We start from the raw sequence: 11,548 nt of genomic DNA, 5'->3' as shown, positions 1-11,548 counted from the left end.
ATTCACATAACATAAAATCAACTATTTTAAAGTGTACAGCGCAGTGGCATTTAGTACATTCACAATGTTGTACAACCATCACTTCTATCTAGTTCCAGAACATTTTCATCTCCCCAAAGGAAACCCCGTACCCATTAGCAGTCACTCCCCATTCACCCCACCAGCAACTGGCAACCACTAGTCTACTTTCTGTCTCTATAGATTTCCTGATTTTGGACATTTTGTATAGGTAGAATCATATAATACGTGACTTTTTTTTTTTAATTGGGGAATTGGGGGGATGGAAACAGTGCTGGGGAATTGGGGGAAGGGGAACAGACAAGTTGCTGTCCTTTTGTTATTCAGTCTAGTTGTGGAGGACGTTGCTTCACTGGCCCAAGTTGGCACCATCATTGTGCTCTTCCCCAGCGAGCTCACAGTGGCTGCTGGCCGCTCACGCTGGCTGCTTGCTACATACGGTAGCCCATGGCAACCCACTGCCACAGGGGCTGCAGCCTACGCTGTGGCCAGCGACTCACGGCAGCCCAGCTCCAGGTTGAGCTATTGTTCAGCATCTTAGCTGTAGAGGGCAGTGTCACTGGCCCTCATATGTGGGATCCGAACTGGGGCCCTCTGGCGTCCCAAGCCAGTTCTCAACCATCGCGCCACTCGGCCGGCCCAATATGTGACATTTTGTGCCTGATTTCTTTCACTTAGCTTAATGTTTTGCAGGGTTAGCCATGTCGTAGCAGGTATCAGTACTTCATTGATTTTTATGGCTGAATATTTACTACTTTAGAAAAAAATAAAAACAATATGAGTAGATGGAAATTGACAAAGTACAGGAAATCAAAATGAATCCTGAAAGTCCCCCCTTGCACCCTCTCCACCTGCCCCCTACCCCGTTCCTCACTCTAAGGGCAATCCCCGTCAAAAACAAAACAAAAAACCCTGTATCTTTTGAAACAAATACATCTGTATGCATCTATTAATATCGGATATCAATGTATTTATTCCTTTTAAAAATATTCAATAAATCATTACAGGTTTTTTTTGCAGTACAGTTTGTTCACTAAAAAGTATGGCGTGGGCAGAACCGTACCAGACCTGGTCCCATTGTTGGCTTTCCCCCCACGTGGGGCTGTGGGAGCCTTTCACACTTTACTGATGATGGAGTGGGTGTAACTAGAGGGAGTGACAGTATTGTGGGAGGTACTTAAACATCTTGGCCAAATATGGCGTTTCCCACAGAGGGGGCAGGGGGAAAGGCCCCAATCAGCAAGCCTTCCACCGGGTCTTTCCAAGCGTGTCTCCAATACCCAACCAGTTAGCTCCCAGTCCTTAAAGTCCAGCTTCCCTTTTGTCTCTTGAGCATCTCCCTTCCTCACGTGTGAATTATTCTATCTGGAATAATTTCTCAGGAGAAATTGTTTAAAATACAGTTTTTCAGTAGATACAATCCCCAAGGGATACCGACTCAGCAGGTGGGGCCAAGAAATAGCATTTTTAACAAAGACCCCAGGTGACTCTGATGAAGTGGCCACCCTAGTTCAGGAGTTCCTAGCAGGGGTGGGGGTTGGGCACAAGAAAATTACGTTTTTAGCTGAAAGACCTCAGCTTCTGTCTGAGGGGAGGGATGGCAAGGGTTTCCATCATCCAGCTACCTTTAAAAATAAACCACATTTTCAGAAAATTCACATCACCAGTTACTTGGTCTAGAAGCTTCTAGAAATGCCAACATCTGTGGGAGATCGTTTCACATTGGTGGACAGTCATATAGCAAAGAGGACAGGCATCTCAATGGCTTTTTCTCTCATGGAAAATGGACAATCCTCGAAGCTTAAACGCAAGTCTGACAATAGCTCACACCTGGCTGGGAGTCTAGGACAGTGTGTATTGTTCAGCGGAGGAACCCTTTTCTCAAATTAAATAGCCCATTCCACCTCCACCTATAAGAGACTCAATGGACATTTAATTTGCTAACCTTTATTTCATGACATATACATTGACAATTACTAATCATTATGTCAATTGGTTAACACAATGAAGCCCATTATAACGAACCTGGTTTTGAAACCAGGCGCTGGTGAGCTGCAGGCTTTCATCACCTTGAGAGTCCAGTTCACTCCTGTGTTCTATTTTGCTCACATCCAGGAAAACCATGGTGCACACAAAAGAAAAGCTGAAAATGGAAACTGTGTTCTTTTTTTCTGCATCTTCGGTTAAAACTCACCCAGGATTTCAAAAGGAATTGTCACAAGAGCTTTGTTCTTAAAGTTGAATCACTAACAACATCTAACAACTGTTCACATTCTTTATCACAAAAACGGAAGTCAGAAGAGAGACTGAAAACATAAAGGGCTAAACCTCTCTCTGACAGAATATTATTACTGTGCGCCATGTTAACACAGTTACTTGCTATCACAATTGAAAATCACAGCCTGACAAGAGCATGTGAATTACAAAGTGTTCCATTACAGTGCATGCACCATACTGAATTTCTCCCACTTCTCGCCTTTCTCATCAGTCACATTTAAAAGGAATTCATTTATATGCAAATAGGTGGCAGAAGCAATTCTTTTGAGACCTGTACAGAAACAAGTTAACTTATAAACACCAAGTAATATTTTGATAGTCTCTGATGTGATTGGTTTGGCTTACAACATATTCAAGTAATCATTTTTCAGTGTTGTTGTTTTTCTTTTAATACATGAGAAAAAATAGATTCAGGTTACGTCTTTGAGCACGCCTTGGGCCTCTCTGGGATAGTTTGGATACCAATGACCTCAGATATCCTGTGCCTCCGCCTACACACGCGCACACAGGAGACATGGTATTCTGGTCTATTCAGAGGGCAGAAATTGACAGCCAATTTTTTAGAATGTTCTCCCTTTTACTATAATGTGAGAAGTGTCTTCAGCTTCAAAGGTGTTGAGAGTTTGGTGGCTTTGGGTGGCATCAGAGCAGGGAAGCCGGGACAGCCTGAGTCCTTCTCTAGCAATCATCCCTCTTTCCTGCAGGTTCCTGAAAGGATTTTACCTCAAATAGGAATCCAAGGACCATTTTTATTAACAGAACCTAAAACTCGTATACTTCAAAGATATTCTTCTTCCGCACAACTAACTCTTGGGACCTTACCACCCTCTGGTTAGATAACTGGAGGATGTTAGTTGAAGACTAACAGGAGGAGCAAGGAAGGCAGGTCTAGGAGGAGGTAAGAAAGCACGCCTGGCAGAAAAAAAAAGCATCAGGATACATATGCCTCCCTCCCTTAATTCCTCCTACCCAAGATCTCATGTAGCATTTACCTCTGAGAACCAGATACTCTACAAAGTGGGTCCCTAAAAGAGTCAAAAGTCTTGGTTCATTCAACGACAAGAGAAAACTTTGTTCCCAACTTGGAACTTCTTCCTTGGTCTTCTTTCAACTCCTTGGGTTCGGGTGGTCCCCCAACTCAAAGCTTCCTGGGTTCTGTAGATAAATCAGAACAGCTCAAGGGAGGCAGGGACAAGTATCATTAGAAATTTGTTTTACTTCCTGGGACTTTCTAAGTCTTGAACATTTCTACCCTCCAACCAGGCCTCCAGAACACTCCACCCTCAAAGCCACCTATCCCAACAAACATTACAACCCCCCAAACCATTCAACTCTTCTCGGGGGAGATGGCAGGATGACCTGAGACTATCACAGCAATACTGATCACCAAAAGACGGGTCGGAGGGTTTGCTTTGCTGCCTCCTGTCCCCACAGGTGTCCCCAGTGTTGGACTTCAGGGCCTCCTAAAAAGGCGTTCAGGGCTTTCACCCTCTAAAACCTCAACTGGTTTGTCACCCACCTCCTCCACTGCACTGGGGTCCTCCTCATTGACCATGTGACATGCCACCCCCTTGGACTCATCAGCCCCCCACCTGCTGCCCCTGCTTCTCGTCCCTCATCCACTTGTTGACACAAACCCAAATGACTTCTGTTGTCATTCTCACCATGAGGAGAGCCTTCCAGCTTGGCCACTGCACGCTGTGATGTTGAAGCTGGCAACTCAGTAGGCTGAGGGCCTCGCGGGACCTTCTGAACCAGCACACCCCTTCTCGAGCCTGGCCCTGTCTTTGGAATCAATGGTTTCTTCTTGGCATCTTCCACATCGACAAGGACATAAGAGACAGGGCCCAAGCTGACCTTCTTTTTCTTCCTCATGGGGGCCGGGCTCTTTGCCGAGGCCCAGCCCATGGCCTGCTTCTTTGGTGGGCTGTCCTGACCACCATCTTGGTCTGACTCAGAGGCAACTCCAGTGCCCACAGCTTCTGACCTGGCATCCTGAGGTGCATTTCTGGGAGACTTCCAGGCACATTTCTCCACTGGCTTCTTCAAAGCTGACTCCTCCTGCTTCACACAGGGTTTTCTGTTGCTCCTGATATATTCTGAGATGTCCATATTTTCACCAACATTAGCCTCAGGATCTTCTAAGGAGGCCAAGCTGTTGGAATGATGCCCTTTGGGTTTCTTCCAGGACACTGGTTCCTGCTTGGGGTTTTTTTTCTGCTTCTTTCTCCTGAAGTGCGTCTTAACTCCAGCCTTACGAACCAAAGGTTTGGGAGGGTCACCTTCATCCTCCATGTCATTCCAGCTGTTCGGGTTCTCCATCTTCAAGGCAGAGACTGCCTGGGCAGCCCGCCCTGGTTCCTTTTTGACCTTCCTCCCTGCTGCTGAAGCAGAGGCTGCCACGGCCTGGGCCTCAGCGGCCTCCTGAGCCCTAGCTTCCTCCCGGCTGCAGATCTCAGCATCCATATAGAATATGATTTGTACCACTGCCCCCAGGAGGACCCCCAAAGCTTCTGCCCAGTTCTCTGGGGGCAGATTCTGGTTCTGGGACTGTGGGGGGCGGCTGAGCTGCAGAAGGCGGACCACATCCTCCCAGGTGCGCCCCTCCGCATCCAGGAATTCATTCAGGTTTTTTAAAAACTCTGCATCTTGGGTGGGGTCTCTGCAGACCACTTTCCAAACACCACCCCTTCCGGGAAATTCACGGGGTATGGCCCTCAGATTCACACCCTCCCCGACCTCAATTAGGGCGGCTTTGGCATTCTCTTCCCTCAAAAAAATCTTGTTGAGCACGAGGTACGGGCCCAGCGGGGAGAGCACTCCATTCAAGGTCTCCTCAATTTCCGCTTGGCCACAGTCTTCCGGGATACCCGTGACCAAGAGGGACCTGTGGATGTCCACTTCCATCCCCCGGCACCAGTCCTCCAGGAGGTTCATCGCCATGGTCGCGATCACCTGGCAGCTCTAATCCCACATGTAGTGAAGAGTCTACCAGGTGAATGGGGCTGCCGTGGTCCCCAAATATTAATAATCCTGTACGGTGACAAGAGAGGGAAATCAGATTCCCGGGAAGACCCCTAGGCTCGGAGACCTTGGCTGCCCCCGCCGCGGCTGGCCCCCAGGAGGCCTCGCGCTTTCCCAGGACCCTCCTCCCAAACCCAGCCCAGGGTGCTCACACGTGTCCTGGAACCGGTGGAACACCGCCCTCGGCCCCTCCTCCGGACCTGGCTCTCCGCCCGCTGGGCAGGGATCTGGCAGCCCCGCCGCCGACAGGCCAGCTGGGCTTAGGCGAGGCCTCCAGGAAGCAGCCGCTCGCCAGGCGCCGCCTCGGCCCAGCCCGGCGCGGCGACTCGGGGCGGAACCCGCGCGGGGAAGCCGGCGTCCGCTCCGCTCGGACCGGGACAGATCACACGGACCCCAAATCTCCGCTGCTGAGCCGACAGAAGGCCGGCGTCGCAGTGTGCGCTTGCGCACTTGCTCCCGCGCCGCCGCGCCACGCAGTGCCCGACGTCTCTATGGCAACCGTCGCTTGCGCGTGGTCTCTGGTGTTGGGCCTGGGGAGCCGGGTGGGAGTGGAGTGTTCAGCTGTTCACCGAGCGAGGTGTCTGCATTTTCTCTGATTGCCCCTCCATCTTTCCACCCTTCTCTATTCATTGTGGGCCTGGGGATGGACGTGGGGGGCACTAGCTTCTATTGCTGCACCCACTAGCCCTCCTATCCTCTGCCTGCTGGGTTCAGCCAACGGGACCCCGGGGAGACACCAGAAATCAAAGAGAAGAAAGCAGCTTTAATATCCCCTGGGTTATTAAACAAAAGTCACAGCTCCTGGCCAGAGCCCTCTGCAGCTAGTTCCTGGATTCCAGAAGTTTCCAGAAACTTATTGCTTCCACCAATGCCCCCCCATAAGCCTGGGGGTAATGCCTCACCTTTCCTTGCTGGTTGCTCAGCTTGCTGCCCGCAGGCAACAGCTTTGTTAATAATTAAACTCAGTGACTCAGTTTGAGTTGTGGTCACGGATACACCTAGCAATGCCACAGTCTTAGATAAGTAAACTGAGCTGTTTGAGCTCCTTTCTCTTCTCCACACTAGACATACCAATAAAAACCTTCCTGATCTGGAAGTTTAGAAGTTCAGGGAGATCACATCTGAAAGATACACTGAATTACAGTTTGGGCCTGGGGAGTCAACCAAAATTTGTTATTTGGATCTCATTTTGGAATTGGCCTTAGATCTCCATATTTTCACCAACATCAGCCTTAGGATCCTCTAAGGAGGCCTAGCTGTTGGAATGATGCCCTTTGGGTTTCTTTGCAAAGGCCAAGTTGCCGAAGAAACTGTCATCTACTGTCATCTGTGTCATCCCCGAATTTGGGCATGATCCGTATTTGTGTGGTCGCCCAAGTTCCCATCATATTTCATGCAAAAATAAGAAATCATTCAAATTGTTAAATCTAAATAGTCATGTTCCAATAAAGAAACACTTTAGCTATAACAAGAGTTTTAAAACCTCATGTTCTTTACACGTTGAAATTCTACGAAGCAGCTGAAGAATGCACATATATCATTACGCAGTGGTTTTTAAAACACGGCCATACATTTTTTGACACGCCTCCTTTTGAGAGGTGGGAATCTATGTCCCTTCCTCTTGAATCTGAGCAGACTTGTAATTGCTTTAACCAATAGAAAGTGTGATAGAAGGGAGATGATTGAACTAATAGAGTATTACCTAAGGGAAGCTATGGCGTCTCAGTCTAGGTTATAAAAAGCCAAGTAACTTCTTCCTTGTTCATTGTGACACACTCATTCTTGGATCCTTAAGCTTCCAAGTGGATTGTTCCACTATCCTCTGACTGCCATGCTGTGAGGAAGCCCAAGCCATATATGTGTGCACTCCAGTCAACTGTTTTCAGCTGAGCCCTGTCTTCAAATGATCTCAGCCCAGGTATGTGACTAAAGAAACTTCTAGATAATTCTAGCCCCCAACCATTTGAGTCACTCCCCAACCATTTATATCTTCCCAGTTGAGCCCAGGCATCATGTAGCAGAAATAAACCATCATTGCTTTACCCTGTATGAGTCCTCAACTCATAGAATCAATGAGTAATAACAAAACAGTTATTCTATGCTACTAAGTTTTGGGGTGCCTTATTATGCAGCAATAGATAACTGGAAGATATTGCAAAGGTAGAATGCAGCAAGAACCGATGATTGGCAAAGCATTACTACAAAAGATAACTGGGAACAACAATCTTAACTCAGTTCCTGTAAAGATTCCCTAAAGCAGCTTTTTTTCTAACAGCGCACAAAGTTTCACTTCATGGGATTTTTTTCAGTGAAGTAGTATCATCACCATCAACTAGCTCTTGCAGCTTGTGAGTTGAAAAGGAGATAAATCTTCTACTTTAGTTATTTAGCAAGGAAGGAAAGCTTAATAGTTGGGTGACATGTCATCATAAGCAGAGCTGGTCAAAATGTCTTGTTCCTTCATCACCCATTTAGTATCGTATACGAGCAGTAGAGTGGCCATTGGAGCAAGCTAGTAGCTGACTGTGCTGTAAAATTACACTGACTACTAAATTTTTAAAAAATAAAATTGTGATAAAATTTAAAGGTTTTGATAGAATTTCAGATGTATTCTTTTTTTTTTCCATATATAAGGATGCATTGTAGTTTTATCTGTAATTACAAAACAGGGAAAATAACCTACATGTCCATCAATAGGGGCTGGTCAAATAAAAAATATTTGTATGAAAGGTATGAGGTATATATATATATATGGATATATATATATGTGTATATATATATATTGCTATGTAGATAAGTGTGCCTGTTACCTTTCATGTAAAAAATAGGGGATATACTTATTAATGCATAAACAATTTCCAGAAGGATACATAAAAATCTATTATCAGATTTATTCTTAAATTTCCTGAAGTTCATTCTATGATGGTGATTTTTGCCTGTGACCAAATATTCAGCCATTCACTAGTTTGTCAAAATGTGTATTTGGTCCTGACACATAACAAGCTGTTATTAATATTGTAAAGGCAGGAATTCGGAGGGGCTTTCCCACTTCTGAACAGCATTCTTCTTTTACTGTCTTTCTAATGACCTAGAGTTTGTTCTGGGTTGGTTGGACCACTGGGTCCAGGAAAGTAACAAGAGGGTATGGCGTCTACCAAATAGGATGCTCTTGTCAAAAGAGTGTGGCAATTTGTACTAAAATCTAGTGCTAGCACAGGGAGCTGTTGTAAATTTGCTGATTGAGAATGGATAAAATGAAAAAGGTCAGAAAATACCAAGTGTTGATGAGAAGATCAACTAGAACTCTCATACATGTAAACAGCTGGTGGCAGTGTAAATTAGCACAATCATTTTGGAAAACTCTGGCTGTATCAACTAAAACAAAACATATGCAAACCCTGCAAGTTAGGATCTCTACTCTTAGAGATAGGTAGGTAGGTAAGTAGATTGATAGGTAGATAGATAGATATTAGATAGATAGATAGATAGATAGATAGATAGATAGATAGATAGATAGATAGCCAACAGAAATATATTCACTAAAAGCTACAGGCAAGGATATTCATTGCAGCACTATTCATGATAGCCGAAATCTAGAAGCCACCCAAATGCGAATCAAGAAGAATGGATAAGTTGTGGCATGTTCACAAAATAAAACCTAAACAATTAAAATGGATGACCTACAATTACACACAACAATATAAATAAATCTTGCAAAATGCTGAGCAAAAAAAACCCAAATACCCAAAAGCACATACAGTATGATTCAATTTATATGAAATACAAAAGCAAGCAAAATAATCTATGCTGTTAGAAGTTGGTATAGTGGTTTCTTGTGGGATGTCTAATGACTTGAAATGTGTGACTCCCAGGGGAGAGAGAGCTGGCAATGTTCTCTTTCTTGTTCTGGGTGTTGGTTACAGGTGTGTTCAGATTGTGAAAATTCAGCACACTCTATGCCAATGTTATGTGCACTTTTCTGTAACCATTTTATACTCAATAACAACTTTTAATGTTTTGCTGATGGATTGGATGTGAGATTCAAGGGAAATTAAGCAAGTGCCACCCCTAGGATTTTGGAATGAGCAACTAGGAGGAGAACGATGCCAGTTATTTTTATATAGGAAGGTTTGGTAGAGAACAGATTTGGGAAGAGGGAAGGAGACAAATCAGAAATTCAGTTGGGGCCATGTTGATTCTGACATGCTGTGTCGAGGGTCCCCAAGACCACCCTCAAGTTCAATGATTTGCTAGGAGTGTTCATGGGACTCAGAAAAATTATTTTACTCGCAGTTATAGTTTATTACCGCAAAAGGATACAGTTTAAAATCAGCAGAGGAAAAAGGTGATGGGACAGAGTCCAGGAGACACCAGGCATGAGCTGCCAGTTGTCCTCTCCCAGTGGAGCCATATGGACAGCGCTTAATCCTCCCAGCAACAATATGTGACAACAGCCATGGAGTATTGCCTACCAGGGAAGCTCATCTGAGCCTTAGTGAGCAGGGTTTTTATCCCGGATAAATCACATAGGCACAGAGCACCTGTGTTGCTGGCCTTAGTTACTCAGCCTCCAGCCCCTCCAGAGGTCAAACTGACACTGTGTGGCCCAAGGCCCCCACCATAAATCACATTATTGGCACAGGATTATTTAAGGGTTTAGAGGTTACCTAGGAGCCAGTAAAGGGCCAGTTGTTCCTTTGGAATGTGCAGGGTTTTGGACAACCCAGGCCTGTTGAGTTAAATGCTTTGCTGCACAGATGCCTATGAGTGTATCAATCAGAGTTCAATCAGAGAAGCAGATTACTATGAGTTAATTAAGCATTCCACAATACTTAAGAGGCTAAATAAATACTTAGCAGTGATAAAAATTTTTATTTGCTTATATATAAAAAGGAATATATAAATATATATTTATAAATGTACAATTATATGTATATTGCATGTATATATGTATGTGTGTGTGTGTTAGGTGGAGGCAGCTGCTAGCCCCTCCTCCCATCAAGGAGCCACCCTGATTACCATCAGATCTAAAAATAGTTTTGAAGCATCCTTGATAGGAGTCGGAGCTGTGGTTTCCATAACAACGCATGGTGCTGTGGTTTCCATGACAACACATCCCTGCAGCCCCAACCCTTCCACTCATCTCTGTACTTTGGGTTTAGGGTTACCTTTCCATCCTCTTCCTCTCTGTTTTACCTTCGGGTTTTTATTTTGTCTTCCTGTATATTTCTTCAGTTTCTACTTGCAAGAGTTCCCCTATCCTTCCTGCTCACTCCCCAATTACACAGCTTCCCTCCACTTCTAACTCCCAGGCTGCCAACCTCCAACATCTGGTGTGAGTCTGCACATACATTTCTCCATCTCATATAATCATTTTAAAATGCATACACTATTTTAAGTAGCCACAATTTATCTCTTTTTAAAAAATTACTGTTAAAATACTTCAGGAAAAATAAAAGGGTAGGGGAGGAAGAGATGAAACAAAATTGGCCATGATTTGATAGTTGTCATAGCTAGAGGTCGTTATAATAGTCTCTCTACTTTTGTCTATGTTTTAAATTTCTGTAATGAATTCTTTTAAAAGGCAAGAAAGAAAATGCCTTTTGTCTTTGGTATTTTATTTTATTTTGCTAACGTGGCTTATGGAAAGAATAAAATGCATCCCCACAGGATTTTATTGTTTTAAAATAAACAATAAAATTGTTTTAATTGTCTCATAAAACATCCCATCCTATAACTTTTAAAAGGTAAAATTTATATTGTTAACTGAAAGAAAGAGGCACTCTATCCCTCCTTATTTTTATTGAAATATTTAACCAAATGAATATGTACTGTGTTCTCTATTTAAATAATTATTCTCATACTTTTAGAAAACTGTCATTATTAAACACTTCAGATATATGAAAAAAAGGTACAGGCCTACCTTGTTTTATTGTGTTTCGCTTTATTGTGTTTCGCAGATATTGCATTTTTTTTTACAAATTGAAGGTAAGGCCCTCCACCAGCACAAAGGTTACAACTTGCTGAAGGCTCAAATGATGGTTAGCATTTGTTAGCAGTAAAATATTTTTAATTAAGGTGTGTACACTGTTTTTTTAGACACAATGCCATTGCACACTTAATAGACTACAGTATAAACATAATTTTCTATGCACTGGGAAACCCAAAAAATCGTGTGTCTCGCTTTATTGTGATATTTGCTTTATTGCAGTGGTCTGGAACTGATCCC

At 44.1% G+C, this 11,548-nt stretch overlaps 1 protein-coding gene across 1 annotated transcript; it reads right to left on the bottom strand.

The window, feature by feature from the left end:
* Positions 1-967: 967 nt before the first annotated feature.
* On the bottom strand, positions 968-5,780 carry PNMA8A (PNMA family member 8A). Its single transcript, XM_019625184.1, has 3 exons — positions 5,472-5,780; positions 3,960-5,328; positions 968-3,450 (listed from the first exon to the last, which is right to left on the bottom strand). Exons 2-3 carry the CDS (start codon positions 5,236-5,238, stop codon positions 3,434-3,436), a joined length of 1,296 nt encoding a protein of 431 aa, XP_019480729.1. The 5' UTR covers positions 5,239-5,328; positions 5,472-5,780; the 3' UTR covers positions 968-3,433.
* Between the last annotated feature and the right edge of the window lie 5,768 nt (positions 5,781-11,548).

This window comes from Hipposideros armiger, unplaced genomic scaffold (assembly GCF_001890085.2).
Source record: "Hipposideros armiger isolate ML-2016 unplaced genomic scaffold, ASM189008v1 scaffold_619, whole genome shotgun sequence".
NCBI classification, from domain to species: Eukaryota; Metazoa; Chordata; class Mammalia; order Chiroptera; family Hipposideridae; genus Hipposideros; species Hipposideros armiger.
This window is presented reverse-complemented; position numbering and strand designations above follow the sequence as displayed.

Coding starts and splice junctions, on each gene's coding strand:
- PNMA8A (XM_019625184.1), bottom strand. CDS start 5,238: ATGGCGATGAACCTCCTGGAGGACTGGTGCCGGGGGATGGAAGTGGAC.